Below are 17072 nucleotides of genomic sequence, written 5' to 3' on the forward strand. Positions count from 1 at the left end.
TAAGCATCTGACTTCAGCTCAGGTCATGATCTCGCAGTCTGTGGGTTTGAGCCCTGCATCGGGCTCTTTGCTGACAGCTCAGAGCCTGGAGCCTGCTTCAGATTCTGTGTCTCCCTCTCTCTCTGCTCCTCCCACACTCATGCTCTATCTCTCTCTGTCTCTCAAAAATAAATAAACATTAAAAAAATTTTTTTAATTAATAAAATCTATTTTAGAGGTACTTGGAGCAGAGATTTGTGGTAGGTTTCAAGGAAGGATCTTGACTTTGAGTGTTGAGAGAAGTCCATCTTCATGATTAAAATAATAAATTGGGCAAGGGTCTCCAGGGTCACCCCCACGCCCAGGTCAGCTGCTGAACTCTGCCCTCCAATGCTCTTTAGTTCTGTCAACAGCAGAACACCAGCCTTGACCTGGGTCTTGGGAGCCTCCCCCCATTTCATGTGGGGAGACACTGAATCCCTGCAGAGATGTTAGCCTCCTGGGACTCCTTGTCCTGTTTGACACCAGCCCTCTCTTGTCAAGGGCTGGCTTAGATTGTTGGGCCATTTAGGCACATTAACAATTTGGTGCTTCTTCAAATTGGGTCCTGGAAGATGGGTCTTGGATAGTTGCCACTTTTTCTTTACTACAAATGGAGAAAGCACAACTTGAAAAACCCTCAGTAATCCAGACTCATTAAGTATTTTGCTCAAAATTTGACATGGAGGGGAGGCTAAGTTCCAAGTGGCCCAAGGGCCCCCTGGTGGCCACCACTGGCCTGTTCTTTACAGCCTTGAGATTCAGACAGCCCTCTCAGCAGACAAAAACCTCCCCTGAGCTTACTCTTGAGGAGGGTTTGTCTCACACCAAAAGGGACTTACCAAAGTGTGCCTTCTAGGCAGGTCCACCATTCCCCCTGAGAAGGGTTTTGGAAAATACAATTTCTCCATCCCCTACATTTGCAGAGATGTTTTAGATGATGGGTGAAGGTTTTTTTTGTTTTGTTTTGTTTTGTTTTGTTTTGTTTTGTTTTTTTGGCCAAATTGGCTTCCTCCCCTTGCTTCTTACATGTTTTCTTAGACTTGAAAGAAAAATTTTTATTTCATTTCTGTTCATTCTTTAGCTTAACAGGACATAAAGGAAATGGGCCCTGGATAGTTCCCACTCTGTTTTCTTTGCCAGCAGTGGAGAAAGCACAACTTGAAAAATCACCAATAACATGCACATTTTCAAGATCAAAGCTGTTTACAGAAGTATCTGAGACAAGCCAGTGGGGTGTTGACTTCCATTTTGTCAGCCAGCCCCCAGAGCCTTCAATTAAGAAAGAATCACAGGGGTGGGTGGCCCACAGTAGTGGCCCCTTCCCCATGGAGCCAGCTCCCTGCTCAAGTGCAGCCAGTTGACCATTCTTCATGTCTTCTAAAGCCTCGCCTGGGATCATAAGCAGGGTCATTCCCAAGCCCTAAAATAAACATTCTTGTGATACATTCTGCCACTGTAACAAAATATTTCTCAGCTATGAGTCAGGCTTTCAACAGAAGCCTCCATTCCCAACCAAGATGCAACACTCCTGCGTTCTTGAAACATGATGTGCCCATGTCACTAGTTCCCAGGGTTGTCTTCAAGCTTCCACAGCAAAGATGGAAGCATATCTCTAGCCATTTCCCCTCTGCCAGGAATTGGCATTTTCATGGTTGCTGTAAAATAAAGCTGTTGATATTCTCTCTGTTCCTGCTGGCTGAAGGTGCGTGATTGCCATCACACACTGAACAGAGAGAGAACAGAGGGTGGCCAGCCCTGTCCTCCATATATTCACCAGTGCAGGGTTCTCCCCATGGGTCCTGGTTACTTCTTTCCAGTAGTTCACAGGACAAGCCTCCATCACCCCCTGCTGCCATGGCTATAATGGTCTCTGTGCTTATCTTCCTGAGCCCTACGAGCAAGTGCACCCCCTTGAGATAGCCGATTTTACTGCCTGAAACTCATTTGTTTATTCTGGTTTTCTCTTCCTAGAAGCGCCTGCTCTCCGATCATGTGTAAAGATAATCAGGGTGCCCTTTCATTCTTTCATCTCCCAAACAGGGAAATTTTGCTCTTCCCTTTGAAATACCACCAATGGCATTCTTGAACTTATTTTTAGATGCGTGGAAGTGTTCCAGACAAAAATCGATGCCTAGCACAGATAAAGCTCTGAGTGTGTTTATCGTGGGTAGAAGAAAAACGGAGTGTTTTAATGTGAAAGGAGAATGGCCATATGCCTGGGTGCAGCATGGCTTCCTTTAATCTGGAAAAAGGAAACAAGCATTGTCGATAATAATATGCAGATGTCCAGCCCCAAATGAGGACATATTGCTAATTAGCTATATTGTTAGTATGTTTTAAGGAGAGAGGCTGCAGTGACATTAATTATAATCTCTGTTGTTTGTTGTTCAAAGTCTATGAGACCAAAAGCATTGCTAATAATATCTTCTTTAATATCTTCAATAGAAGATTCCTAGATTGTTTTTTTTTTCTTTAGAATCCCACATAAAAGCCCCATTAAGGGTAATGAGGCCTGTAGCCTGAGCCTAATTAAAATGAAATCTAACTAGGCCCGTAGCCATCATTATCATCAACTAGTACTTATTGGGTGCCCCCTGAGCTCGTGGAATTGGAGGGTGTGGGCTTCGCGATTGCAGATATACTTGTTCATTGCCCTCCAGAAATTTGCCATCCCGTCTGCCTCCAAGAAGTCTGCCTGGTTGTGTTAATCTGGGAATAGTTACCACAGCCTTTTAATAAATAAATAAATAAATAAATAAATAAATAAATAAATAAATAATAAATAAATAAATAAATAAGGCACTAAAACTCTCTTAGCCAGCCACCAGTTTGTGCCTCTTCTGGAGGTTCTGGAAATGGTCAGATAAGCCCTTTTATTCACATACCAGCCTTTGGTGGGTGTTTGCAGAATAGGGCAGGTGGCTATTTGCAGATTGGGACAATGATGCTTAGCATGCTTTTTCCAAAGGTGGACCCACCACTCATTTCCACACCTTGATTGCCTCCCCTTGAGCTTACCACCCTATCCTCTCCAAAGAACCTCTCCCTCTACCTGTGCCAAATGTCCAGCTGGAAACTCTAAACATTGTGACCACTTTGACCTTGATGTGGCTGTGGCAACCCACCTTGGTCACAAGGATGGCCAGAATGAGCAGCTCTGGCCAGGCAGTGGCTGGAAACAGTGGTTGGGCCAGTGATGTCCTGGGAAGAAAGGACACAAATGAGAAAGTGTCTGGGCTTAGCATCTTAGAAACTGTCCCCAATCTACCGATGAGAGACTTTTTTCTTCTCTGTTCATCTTTCCCAGGGGCACTGAGGATCATCTGCTAAGAGCAGGGAGGAGGGAGGAGATCCCAGAACCACATAGCTTTAGAAGCCTCCAAATGACCCAGAAAATGCCACCAGGGAAGCGGTGGCCTGGTGGAAAAGTCACAACATGACCTGAGCCGAAGTCAGATGCTCAACCGACTGAGCCACCCAGGCACCCCAGAGAGGACACTATTAACCACTAAAAGCTTCCTCATTTTCTGCCACATCAAAGTATCCCAAACTCACCTATACTTCCTAGCCCAAACTCTGGAATCAGCCATTTGCCCAAGGAGCTCTGGTTTCTTTTATTGAGGACAAACTCCTTAAAATTTAATGATAGGACTTTAGGACAAATTGAAGGAAATATTACATTACACAGTGAGTAATACGTTTGAGAAATTTAATATATAGATGCTGAGACAATGAGCAGATTCTATAAATGTGTGGAGACGGGTACGGATGGCAGATCTGGAATAGGCTATTAGGAAAGTTAGCTGGTATCAGTAGCCTGGCTGCCACTGTGAAGTTCACCATGATGACTCACTAAATGCCCTGTCGGTACCTCTATCAGCTGGGGATGGTGTTCAGTTGCACAGAACAGAGTGCCCAACTTCGAGTCACTTAACTGAACTGGGCTGTTCCCTTCTCATTGGTAGTCACAGCTCTAAAATTAGAGTCACAACAGGGAACATTGTTACCGGTGCTGCAGCATTGTCAATGTCAACATTAATGCTCGTGGTAGTGGTAAAAGAAGTTCAGAGGCCACCAATCCAGGACTGGTATGATGGCTCTACCATGCCTTCAGGGACCCAGGCTCCCCTATCTTTCCATTCAGCCACCTTTATTATTTTTTTTAATATAATTTATTGTCAAATTGGCTAACATACAGTGTATACAGTGTAGTCTTGGTTTTGGGGGGTAGATTCCTGTGGTTCATCGCTCACATATAACACCCAGTGCTCATCCCAACGAGTGCCCTCATCAATGCCCATCACCCATTTTCCCCTCTCCCCCACCTCCTATCAACCCTCAGTTTGTTCTCTGTATCCAAGAATCTCTTGTGGTTTGCCTTCCTCCTTCTCTGTTTATAACTATTTTTTCCCCTTCCCTTCCACCATGGTCTTCTGTTAAGTTTCTCAAGTTCCACATGTGAGTGAAAACATATGATATCTGTCTTCTCCGACTGACTTATTTCACTTAGCATACTACCTTCCAGTTCCATCCACATTGCTGCAAATGGCATGATCTCATTCTTTCTCATTGCCAAGTAGTGTTCCATTGTATATATAAACCACATCTTCTTTATCCATTCATCATTGATGGACATTTAGGCTCTTTTCATAACTTGGCTATTGTTGAAAGCCCATTCAGCCACCTTTAGAGACTAGCCTTCGACTTCATGCCTGCCAGCAGCCTCATTTTACTCAAAGCACTTGTGTCCACATTCTAGGCAAGAGAAAGGAGAAGAGAGAAAAGCAAATGGTAAACTGACTGCCTCCCACTCAGCAGTCTCATCCAGCACCTTCCACTTACACCTCATTGGGTAGAACTGTATCACACAGTTACTTCTAGTGGATGCTGGGAAATGTAGTTTTATCCAGGAACATTGCCGCCTGAAACAAATACTGAAAAAACCCATATATTTACAGATATAGATACAGATATAGACACATATATAGATGCATATATAGATATAGATATAGATGATATAGATATAGGTAGATAGAATTAGGCAAATTGCAATATTTGCCACAATACTGCTCTCTGAGGCAAAATACATGGCTCCCATTTTATTATTTTATCAGTGTTAACATTTTATGATTACTTTGTTTTCTATTTTAGGTAAGAATCATTATAAAATAACAGAGGGACAAGAGCTATGCACAAAGATGAGGAATGTCAAGCAGAAGCTATATAATTTGGCCGCTATAGATCACCTGCCTCAGCTGTTGAACAGTGAATGTGTATGAACCATATGATAGCATTAGTTCTTCTGTTCCTCTTTTTATTGGTAATCCCAGCTCTTAAATTACAGTTTCAGAGAGAACAATGCTATTGGAGTGGCAACACTGATTGAAGATCAGCTCAAAGACACATTGTGGGTAAAGAAATATTTTCTCAAACTAAGCAGACCTCTTCATGTCATGTGAGTTTAGGCAAAATGAATCCCGCAGCACCTTGGAAAGTATGGTGACATTTTCCTTTCTCAGTTCCTGGACTTTCCCAAGCTAATACCTTCACAAAAAGGTGTTTGCTTTTCTGAGTAAAACAAACTATTTAACATCTTTATTTTGAGATCCACCCTTCCTGAGAATCTTCACTTTGCTAGAATAACTTAAGGGGACACTCAGTGGGTGAGCTCATTGTTATAGATGGAGTGATGGCCATCAACCCAGACCTCTGGTGGAGCCTCTGCAAGGAAGATGTGCAGTGTGCTCCTAAGACAAGAGGAAGAAAAGGCTTTCTCCTACACTGCTGGCAGATCCTGTCTGCTGCCTCCCACCCCAGATGTAAAAATCTAGATTTCCAAAATAATGGCTACTCCCAAATCTTGTTATTGATTGAATAGAGTGGAGTTTCATTTTATAGGAGGTGTTGTAAGACAACCTTCCCCAGGGCTTCCAGTTTCTGGAAATTTGGGAGCTTGCCCATTGCAGGGAGCCAAGGTTTCCAGATAAATATGTTTTGATAAAGACACAAGGATAATTCAGATATTCAGAGATTGTGATTGGTGTTTCTTTATTACTTACAATCTTCCAAATGCTTTACAAACACTGAATTTGTTTGGGGGGTGGTCAGGGGGATCGGGAAAAGATGGAGAAATGCCACAATTGTGTGCAGAACTCAAGCCAAAACATACTTTCGCCCCAATCTATTCCCGGCAGAGGAGCTTGTGGCCTGAGCTGGCCAGCCGATTGCCCTAACTCTAAACTTCTCTTTTTTTCTCATGTGTAGACAACAACCCAACTGAGTTGTCTTAACCATCCTGCTAGGACAGCATGGGACTGTTTTACATGGAGGATCATTGAGCCATAGAATGTTTAATGGGTTTCTTGGTTCGTGGCTAAACCAGGATCACTCTGTGGTGGTGTATCTCCTACCAAGAAAATTCCAGACTCAGAGCAAGAAACCATTCAGATTCAGTCCTTGGTTTTTCAGCCATCTCAGCAAAATGCCAAACAGCCTTTCCAATCTCTTCCTCTAAAATGTGAGTTTTAGGAGTAGAAAGTGTACTTCATCACAGGGTAAAGGAAAGAGAGCTCCATTTTTAACCCAGTTAAGCAGTATGTCCCAGTAACTACAACGAAGTTAGGGCTGGATTCTCAAGTGATTCCGGAAGCAATTGGTAAGCAAATCTTGGTCCCCTCTGAGACTTATACTCACAAATCCGCTGCAAGAAATTCTCCATGAGAATCCAACTGTGTTCCCTAACACTGTTGCAGAAGTTTTAGGGTTGGGGATCCCAGAAGAAGAACAAGGGAACAATGATAGAGAACTCATATTGAGGGAAGACTTAGCATGCTTCTCTCTCTCTCTCTCTCTCTCTCTCTCTCTCTCCCTTCCCTCCCTTTCCCTCCCCTCCCCCACCCCCTCTCTCCATGTGCTGGGCTCAGTCTCAGCATAATACATTTGGCCCTCATTGCACTGAGCAATGCTTGGGTATGCCAGGGCAACTCCCTTAGCAAGGATGTGCCAGGAGACAAAAACCATGGCAGAGAGGTGGCTGGAAAGGTGAACAAAGACACAGCCCTTGGCCACATTTCTTGAGCAAAAAGGGAGGGCAAGCAAAAACATGATGAGGAGCAGCCAGCTTCCCCGCTCTGTAACTCTATAACTGCAGGTTTTAAGGAGACAGAAGACAGGCTGTCTCAGAATTGCGCTTCGCCTCTTGGAACATTCACAAAGGTGGTCCCTGCACCAGCAAGTTTATTCCTCAGACCCATTCCTGTTTAAAGAGATACAGGAAAAATCCATTCCCTCAGGTTAGCTCTCTAAGAAGATATTTATCTGCTGCATGTGTTCCATCCCCTGGCCATTCTTGACCTTTGGTACTCAGAGTCAGGAGTGTTTTGATACCAGATGTAACCCTTTGGCTGGGTCAAAGGCACTGCGGTGGGGGCAGGGAGTGCGTGTGGAGACAGTGTGCTGGAATATACACTCCAAAACCCCAGAACATGCCCAAGAATAACAAAAGCATTAACCACTGACCCAAACGCTGGTGAAATTCTATCTCTACATCTCCCTTCACCAGTAAACATGAAAATGCCATCCCTGACGGGATGGAGGAAACCTCCAGTGAGAAGTCCAGGGAGAATGAGAGGAGAAGAAGGGCTGGTTTAGGAAAGAAGTCCAACAACTTTTACACCCTTCAATCACTAGAAAAATTTCCCCCAAAAGACAACTAAATAGAGACATTTTTTTACTAGCTGAGAGAAACAACAGACTTGCACTTTTCTTTGCAGAATAAAGGCATTAAATTTCAAAATGCCTTGTTGTCACTTTTCTTTTTCTATCCCTGTCTCTTCCTCCTCATCGCATGCCATCTTCCCTCCCTCACTCCATACCAGCCTCATTGGCCTTCTTTCTGTCTCTCACATGGGCCAAGTTCATCCCCAGCTCAGGACTGTCTTACTTACTGTTTCCTCTTTGAGAATGTTCCTTCCCCAGATTGTTGCAGGTGTTCAAGTCTCACCTTCCCAAGGAGGTTTTCTCCAGAAACCCATCGAATGTTGTCCCTGGCCACTATCATGTTCTTCTTCCTTCTTACCAGTCACCACCCTCTGATCTGATCTGTCATAGTAGTTGTACACATTAAAAGAATAGGGCCTATGTCTTGTTCATGGCTCTATCTCCTGTGCCTAGCATGTGGTTGACACTTGTTGACTGGATGGATGGATACATGGTTGCATGGATGGATAGGATGGGGAAACGCATAGGTGGATGGGTGGAGAGATGGATCGATGGATGGATCAATGGATGGATATATTCAATGATTTGACTCAAGTAGTTTATCCAGTTTGGTCGGATCTTTTGTTGCATGGCCTGCACAGACGAAATGAGCTCTGGACACTGGGGCTATAACTAATGCCAGAGTGGTTAATTAATTGAAGCTGTGAGAAAGAAACCATAATTTGATTGCAGTTCTGAATGAATACCTCTTCTCCTTCAAAATAGCACTTTTGTGTTGATGTGCTTTAATGGAATATATAGTCCATAACTCATTAGCCCTCAGAAAATTCCCAGGTAGCAGCCTGGGAAATGTTTCTTGATGATTGGGCGTTTTGAAGATGGAGTAAATAAACCAGGGGGAATGAAAATGAATTGGAAATGCCATCCTGGTTTAATTCCAGCCACTGGAATTGTCTTTGCTCCGGAACTTAATGGACTGTTAAGGCTGGTATTTTTAAATCATGTGCCTCATATTCATTTATTCATTTGCTTGTCTGTTTGTTTTAGAATAACCTCCACGTGGAAACTGACTCTACATCAGAAACCAGCTTTTCTCTCTCCAAAGAAGCACCAGAGGAGCATCTGGACCACCAGGCTGCACACCAACCCTTCCCCAGACAGCGATTCCGGCAAGACGCTGGGCACCCTTCCCTACAAAGAGATGGCCCCAGATCCTTTCTCCTTGATCTACCAAACTTTCCAGATCTTTCCAAAGCTGATATAAATGGGCAGAATCCAAATATCCAGGTAATGCTAGAGAGTTGAAAGGTGGAAGAAAATGAAACAATCTGTCTCTTTGTGTCCTGACCTGATTCCAAAGCAACCACTGCCTCACCTCCTTTTCCTCCTTAACCCCTAATGAATCCTATTTATGATCATTTTATCTCTATGAGAACAGTGTTGTATTTCATCTGTGTAACACCCTTGATTGTGAGAGGAACCATTATTTCATGAACCACTAAAAAAATGAAAACACCAATGACTACAATACATCCTGATTTCAGAGCTGTTGAATTATAAAAACAAAACAAAATAAGATGCCCTGAAATTGATGAAATATGGTAGCTCTAGAAAAGGGCCCATCTCACACGTGGTTGCACTAGACAAATCATAGTAGGGTTTCAAAAGTACTCAGGAAGGCCCTCTCACAAATGCCTCTTAGCTTGCCTTGGACACCAGCAACCCCCTCAGGAGATGACAACACTTCAGTTGCTCTAAAATGTAAATGACTGATTTTAAAAAATGGATAAAAGAAAGGGAGGGGAGAACAGAAGCTCCTGGGAGAGAGATGAATCAGTACCGCTAAGATGGGATGGGAAGAAGCTGAAGAGAATGGCAGGTTAGGGAAAAGGGTACCTGGGATTAAAAATAACTCATCTACACTGAAATAGAATGCTTTACAAAGCAAATGTTGATATGATTTGACTCTTCCAACACTCTCATGAAGGAGCTGAAGCACACATCATTTTCCATTATCAATAATGCAACAGGTACTCAGTAAGTTCCTATTTGGTTTGCCCAAGGTCATATGTCTAGTAAACAGTGGTTGCAGCTCAAATGTAGACTCTTGAGCTCCCAGAAGTACCCACCCTACAAATCCATGTTTCATAGACAAACTCCTAATTTTGAATTTTGCTTGTAATTCCTTCTGTGTCTTCCCAAAAATGGTAGCCATGATAACCAAGGAAGGCTCACCCACCCCTGGCAACCTAGTGCCTGTTGTAGCTCCTGTCCTCATTTGCCTGCTTCCATACTTTTAAGCTTTGTTCTCAATTCTTTTCATTTGGGGGAAGGGCAGCATTTTTGTATTCTTCCTATCTGCTTCAAATTCCAATTAGCTTACATGGCAGAAAGTTCCTGAACTTGACCTCATAGCTATTGATCATTAATTAACTAACATTCTGTGCATGACACCACTTTAGATCAGATTTCCTTGGTCAGAGTTGTTTTGCTCATCATACCAGTGTCATAGTGGCTAAGAAATGTCACAGAGACTACACCTCCGTTAGAATGTTGACCAGCCCCTTCTGTGTATAAAATGCTGTGTTAGGTTATGGGAAATTAAGAAATGTAAGACCTTCTCCCTCCAGGAAATGACATGCATATGAAGGTCGCAGCTACCACTTAAGACCATGCCAAAGGGATCATGGAGAGAGAGGCGAGAGAGAAAAAAAATGCTATGTTCCATTGTGAACAGGTCTGCATAGATGGGAAGAAATGGGGCAGGATAATGTTGAGGGTGTAGAAGTGAACAATGCTTTGGAGGTAATTCTTTGACAACTCATACACAGAAATCACATCATGCACCTCTTAACATTTCCAATGAGTCTTCTATTGTTCTAATTGATTAATTAGAAAAACAGGCCTTTTGCTCCACTCCTCTCTCTCCAGGAAGTGGCTGCATGGCTTTCTGCTAAAGAACAGAGGATCTTCTTGAGGGAGGTGCAGATTGGCAAAAAAGGTGCAGACATCTCCTTACTGTTGCTCGACAGTGCTCCCCATCAGGCCTTCCTCTACAGGAAGTGATTTCTTCCTTTTTTATAGAATTTATGGTTTCAGGACCAGACTACCTTCACTCCAGGGGAGCTTAGGCCATGCTCCAAACAATTTTAGGTTTGTTGTGACTCACCTTTTTATTCCCCCAGAGGTGGGAAATGTAGTATAGGGCTTAATGCTGAGGATTGAGCTATTAATGTAATAGATTTAAGAGTTTCTTAGGTAAAGCTACAAGAAAAGACCCAGATGCGGACAAACTGAAGGCTACAGGGAGAGTGTCCTCTCACTGGTAGGTTACTAAGTGCATGGAGCTCTACCTAAGAACCAAATTTGGGGCAACACTTTCAAGTTCCCCCCTCCTTCTCTCCCAGATAAATCCATCAGTCTGGAAATCCCCAGACCTCACTTGGGCCTTTTTAAAACATGAACCTAAATGTCAGGGAAGAATAGTGGTTGAGATCCTTAGACATGGGAAACCCAGATTACTTTTTCAAAAAGAAGGACAGGGCAACCGCGAAGTGCATGATGGATCTGTGCATGAGGTCAATAGAACACCCAAGGTTACAATTCATTTTAAATCATCCTCAACTGTGTTGTTTGTCTGGATGGGAAGGAGAGAATTCTCTGGAACAGTTCCACTTAGCTTCCTGAGGTGAGGGGCTGCTGGAGTTGGTGGATGTGGAGAGAACTAGAATGAACCAAGGAGCAAAGAATAAATGGAGGTGAGTTATGAAAAGGCCAAACACCAGATTCTGGCAAAGCTTCTGGCACTTTCATAAAATGCAGCTTCCCTGTGCACTGTCAGAAAGGAATGACAGCAGAGATGGAAATTATTTGTTCTTGTGTCCTCTCAGACCCCAAGCCACCTGTTTACATAGACTTACAACAGGTGGAAAGAAACAATCAGTGCTTTGTTTTCACTCTGTCTTACCACCACCCCAGCTCAAGAACAAAAAGTTCTCCTTCAGGTGCTGCTTCTGAAAGGGATGCTTTAGAGCACAGAGTGGAAAGAGGCCAGGGCTGCTCTTTCAGGACCTCATACCTTTCTGAGTTGCCCTTTGGACAGCAAAGATCACCGTAACTCCCAAGAACATAGATCTCCCCAAAGCTGCAAACATCAGGGTTATGGGCAGAATGAATTAAAAATTTAATGGTACTCTAGCCCAGATACTTGTAGTGTCCAAAGCCCATGAAGATTAAGCTACTACCACTTTTCTGTCCACTGCCTGAATGGGCCACTCCACTTCTGCTTTGTGCAATCCCCGTGTCTGTTAGCCTTCCTCAGGCAGTAGAAAGGGGTGAGCAGCCTATGTTTTGTTGATCTGATGACCTGTTGGCCTGACAGAAAAGAAAATTGAGCCGTGTTTCTGGCCTCTTCTTTCTGGAAGACCACAAGGGTCACTCAGAAAGATTTCAAAGAAAGAACGAAGCAGCTGCCATCCCTGAGCGCCCCATCCTAGGTCTGCGTGTGAGTACACTAGCACGCATGCTCACACACACCCTCACACACAGACACACACAGCGCCATCCCCTGCAGCCCCATGCACCACTGCACTTGAGTAAACCAGTGCCCTGGTGGTCCTTTAAAAATGAGGTGCTTTCTAAAAGGGGGTGATGGTTTCTGTGCTGGCAGCCCTTGCCCCTTCCTTAGAGCACTGCCCTTTTGTTGAAATGCACTGGTTTGACACGAGGCGGTTCAGCCAAGCAGACAGCCCCACTGATCACCCAGGCCGTCAAAGCATTTTGTCTCTCTGGGGAGGAGAGTGAAGAAGGTGAAGGGCGCATCAGTGGGTCAGCTTCCGCTGCTAGGGCCCCTGGCCTTGTCTTCCCCCCTCCCCTGGCAACCTGCCCTTCACCCCCACACCTAGCTGTCCTGCTCTGAAGCCGGGGAGCTGAACAGGAATGTGATACCCCTCTCTCTGAACAGCACCCCCCCCCCGCAATCCATCCAGTGTCTGGAAGAGTTTCCCACGCTCCAGGACTAGGGTCTGCTGTCCCTCTTGCCAAATAGCCCACACCTTTGCAAAGTGATATTGCTGAGCCTGTGCAAGCCTGTCACATCCCTCTTGGACCTCTTAACTTTTAGGAAGGGAAATCCTTTAAAAAGCCTGGATTTTGGGAGATTTTTTCACCCCACCTCCACCCCACCCCTCCAAACCAGGTGGGACTGGTTTAGGGCTGTGGAAGTGAGTGGGAAAAAGAAAAGACAACAATGTACGAATTAGAAAGAAAGAGCCTCAAACTCCTGAACACAATCTCCATATTAAATTTGAAACAATTCTAGAAGTTGGGTTTTGTTAAAAATAAATAAATAAATCATTCAGAAAGAAAGGAAATTCCCCCAGGACAAGTTAGACTTGAACTTTAGTATTGTTGGCTGGGTTTTTTGGTCTGCAGCTGATGGTCAGATAGCAAAGACAAAAGTCTCTAAAATAAACTCATTACTAGTCTTACTGCATCACTTCATTACCATAGTAGCTATTCACAAACAAATACTTCTCTTTTCTGGATCAAGCCGAAATTAGTATTAATTTCAACCAATATACTTATTTCTTTTTTCCAATTGAGGGAGACTTAAAATAGTCACCCAAAGTTCTTTTTTTTTTTTTTTTTTTTTTTTTTACTTGCACAGACTTATTTACATGGTCATAGGCCTCTTGAGTGCCACAAGATACAACCAGATGAGTTGGGCAGGGCTACGACTTGTGATTTCCCCTCCTCCTTTTCCTCTAAAATACTTTTGGAATGGCAGGTCTGACTGAGGAAGAAACAAGAAATTCTGTGCCCAAGACATGGGCCCACACGGCTATGTGGACAAGCCTATATTGTTAAGATTCTCATGGGAGCATGTTGTCCAGAGCACTGAGCTGCATTGGATCAGGCATCACCCTTGAATCTACCAGGCTTGGTCTCTATGGTTTCATGCAGGTGACTTGACCTCTCTATGCCTCAGTGTCCTTATCTATAAAATGAGGGTGATAATATTACCCATGAGTATCTCTGTAGTATAATACTGAACAAAAGAAGGTTTGTTGTGGGAATTAAATGAGATCATCCACATGAAGCACTTAACACAGAGACAGATATATGGTAAGTGTCCCCAAATGGGTAGATTCAGGTTGGTGATGATAGTGGATTAAGATGACAGAGGAAACATGTATAAAATAACTGGGAATCAGGGGCATCTGGGTGGCTCTGTTGATTAAGTCTGGCTCTTGAGTTCAGCCCAGGTCATGATTTCACAGTTTGTGAGATCGAGCCCCACATAGGGCTCTGCACTGACAGCACAGATTCTGCTTGGGTTTCTCTCTCTCCCTCTCTTTCTTCCCCTCTCCCACTTGCATTTTCTCTCTTTCTCTCTCTCTCTCTCTCTCTGAAAATAAATAGATAAACTTAAAAAAAAATAACTGGGAATCATAAGAAATAGTTTTGAGACCAGCTCTGCATGTTGCTGTTCCCCTCAGGAACTTGAATTCTCCAATCCAGTTTCTGTGCCTGAAATTCAGATCTAACTAGTGAAGAACAAGCAATAATGTTTGGGCAAGCACACTGCAAACCTCAAAGTACTAACCACAGTTACTGGTAACCGCTGGGTTACTATAGTTGTGTTTTGGAGCATCGGTGAGTCTGAGAGGCAGAGATTATATACTTCCTTAGTCCATTTTGTGTTCTTTCTGATGCATTTGTCATGGAAGGAGGGAGAGCGTAATCTGGGACCTAACTCTTCACTGGAGATTATTTCCTTGTCTGGATGCTCTGTGCTTTTCAGGAAATCACTTCACCATACAGGGTTCCTTTTCCTGTCTGGGAAATACCAACCCACACCTGCCTAATCACCAGAGGTCTCCAGGCCTAGAGGACTGAGTTAAAAGATTCTAGAAGATTCTCCCGAGAGGTCAAAGCTTATGTATTCGCAGAGTCATTAGTTTATTAACCAATAGACTGAGAAATGTGTTAGTTTCTCTATGAAAAGTGCTTTTCAGAGCAAGTTACTGTAAAGAGTTTGTTTCTAACAAATAACTATCAAGAGAAGGAAAGAAGCTGGTAGCACTTCATAGGATCTTATCCTCACTTCCTAATTTTGGACAGAATTCCCCAAATCGACACTTATTTCGGACTTTTTTTTTTTTCTTTTTTTGGAGCTGACAAGTTCCTGCCAGAAGTTGGGCTTGGGTCTTTTAAAAGAGTTCTCTTTCTTGTACTGTCTTGATTCATGGTGTGGAAAAGTCCAGAAAAAATAAATATACTAAAGCACATCAATTATGCATATTAAGGAACAGAAAAGATAGTAAGGTCTAGCATCTTTTTTGGCTTGGAAATCTGCTATACTCCCACATCTTCAGCCTGTCACATTGATTATTGTTTAAGGCATCTTTATCCACACATTCTTTGATGCTGAAGAACATGTAAATAAGAATGAGAGCAACAGGAAATATAAAACTAATCTCTGCCATCCAAGAAGCCACTGATCATGCTCATTAAGTTTCTTTAATTGGATGCCTATAAAATTTCAGGTTCAAGATTAGATTTCTTCTTCTGATATCAGTATGAGATTTCCACATTATTAACTGCAGGGAAGGGTGGGTTTAAGATTTATGTGTGTTTTTGTTTTTTTGTTTGTTTTGTTTTGTTTTTAATTCAGTTGGGGCTGTGGCCAGAAACTAAAGGGGAAAAAGAAACCTCTAAGCTGTTAAGATTCAGTCATCGATATGGTTTTTGGAGTAAATTCGTATTTTGCTACTTATTGCCTGGCCAGGCAACAAATCTATTTTGTTTGGACCTGAGCAACAGTTTGGGGGGAAAAATCGTATTGACGGTAATAGCTTAAAACATGAAATTGTTTTTATTCCCAGCTTGGAGAAATTGCAGGGCACATCTGCTTAGGCAATCCCTTCGACTCCAGTCTGAATACAAATGGAATACCAAAACCGTTGGGCACGTTCCCCCTTATCTTCTACCCAGAGACTGATTTCATTACCATAATTGCAGGCTTGCCCGGCTCTTGGCAGTTTCTCCCCTCTGAGACCCTTAATAGCCTTACAGATGATTGTTGCGGCTCAGTCGTTCAGTCTGTAGGCAGAGGGGAACGAGACTGCAGAAGAGAAAGGTTATGTCTCTGAAGGCTCAGCATTGCCCTGTCACTACCTGGGTCAGTTCTGCACCACCCAGCTGTGCATTCCAGGGGCACCTGTCCTCCCAGGGCTGCATGTGGGTCCCAGTCACTCTCCAGCAATCAGCCTTTGCAACAAACAGCAGTGATATAAGATGTATGAGGTATTCCTGTTCTTCTCTTCCCTTTTTTTCCTTTCTGGAAGACTACTAAACATTCCATAATTATTTATTAATATGCAAGAGATGCTTACCAGGCTGGAGATGATGGTGGCAGGGAATAAAGCCAATGATGCCCTTCTAGGTATCCCACACCAGAAAAAGATTCACTTGGCTTCCTGTAGCCCGAGGATACTCTGGGACTGATGGTCATACCCTTGACCTTGTGTCTGGACCACACAAGGCCATAGCCCAGGCCTACCATAGGCTGGGCAACCTCCTTGGAATGTCAAAGTGAGTAGAATTCAAACCTCCCCATTCCTAGTACACAAGGAAGGGGCTGTTTGTCTCAGAGATGGGCACACCCTGGTGCAATTTGGCAGAGCATCCCAGCAACTCTCTCAGATGTCGAGTTAGGGCAAAACTGGAAACGCATCTGCCCAGTACATCTTGCGCTGATTACTCGGAGCACATGTTTCTGATTCATTTGCACACAACTCATCCAGGGGGTGTTGCAAGGGCTATGTGATGGCCAAAGGAACCCAATGAGTCTTTTATTATATTTTTTTAAACAAGTTTCTCTACGTTGATTGTCTCTCAGAGCCAAGAAACTGCATTCTTCCAGCCCCGTGACTTCAAAACTAGGCTCTGTACATCCAAGAGCAAGTTCTAACCTTGGCTCTGGGATTATCTGCTCTGACCCTCAGGGTCAGTTGAGGAGTGCACACAGAGTCTGGATGTGGGATGGGTGAAAGGCACAACTGCGGCTCTTGAGGACCTTGTGCTCACACCTCTACACAACCTGTGGCGGCCAGTCCCCACCAGCCTCTGTGGCCTTCTTGCCCCCCCTATTTGCATGAGGGGACAGTACTTCTATTACCTTTTTAGAGTTAGTGTCACAAAGTTGTTGAGAGCATGGGCTTTAGGGCTAGACAGTTTGCATCTGCCACTCTCGCTGTGTGACCTTCAGCAAGTTGTTAACTTCTCTGCAAAAAGCTAACCTGTTGCTGTCTAGCAACCAAAATTTA

General features: G+C 43.6%; 1 protein-coding gene across 2 annotated transcripts in view; it reads left to right on the plus strand.

The window, feature by feature from the left end:
- ISM1 (isthmin 1) overlaps nt 1-17072 on the plus strand; it is a 74472-nt gene that overhangs the window by 38201 nt on the left and 19199 nt on the right. For both annotated transcript variants that reach the window (XM_043602899.1, XM_043602900.1), the window contains exon 2: nt 8788-9027. In XM_043602899.1, the coding sequence (XP_043458834.1) occupies nt 8788-9027 (240 nt within the window). The remainder of the gene's footprint in view (nt 1-8787; nt 9028-17072) is intronic.

This window comes from Prionailurus bengalensis, chromosome A3 (assembly GCF_016509475.1).
Source record: "Prionailurus bengalensis isolate Pbe53 chromosome A3, Fcat_Pben_1.1_paternal_pri, whole genome shotgun sequence".
NCBI lineage: Eukaryota > Metazoa > Chordata > Mammalia > Carnivora > Felidae > Prionailurus > Prionailurus bengalensis.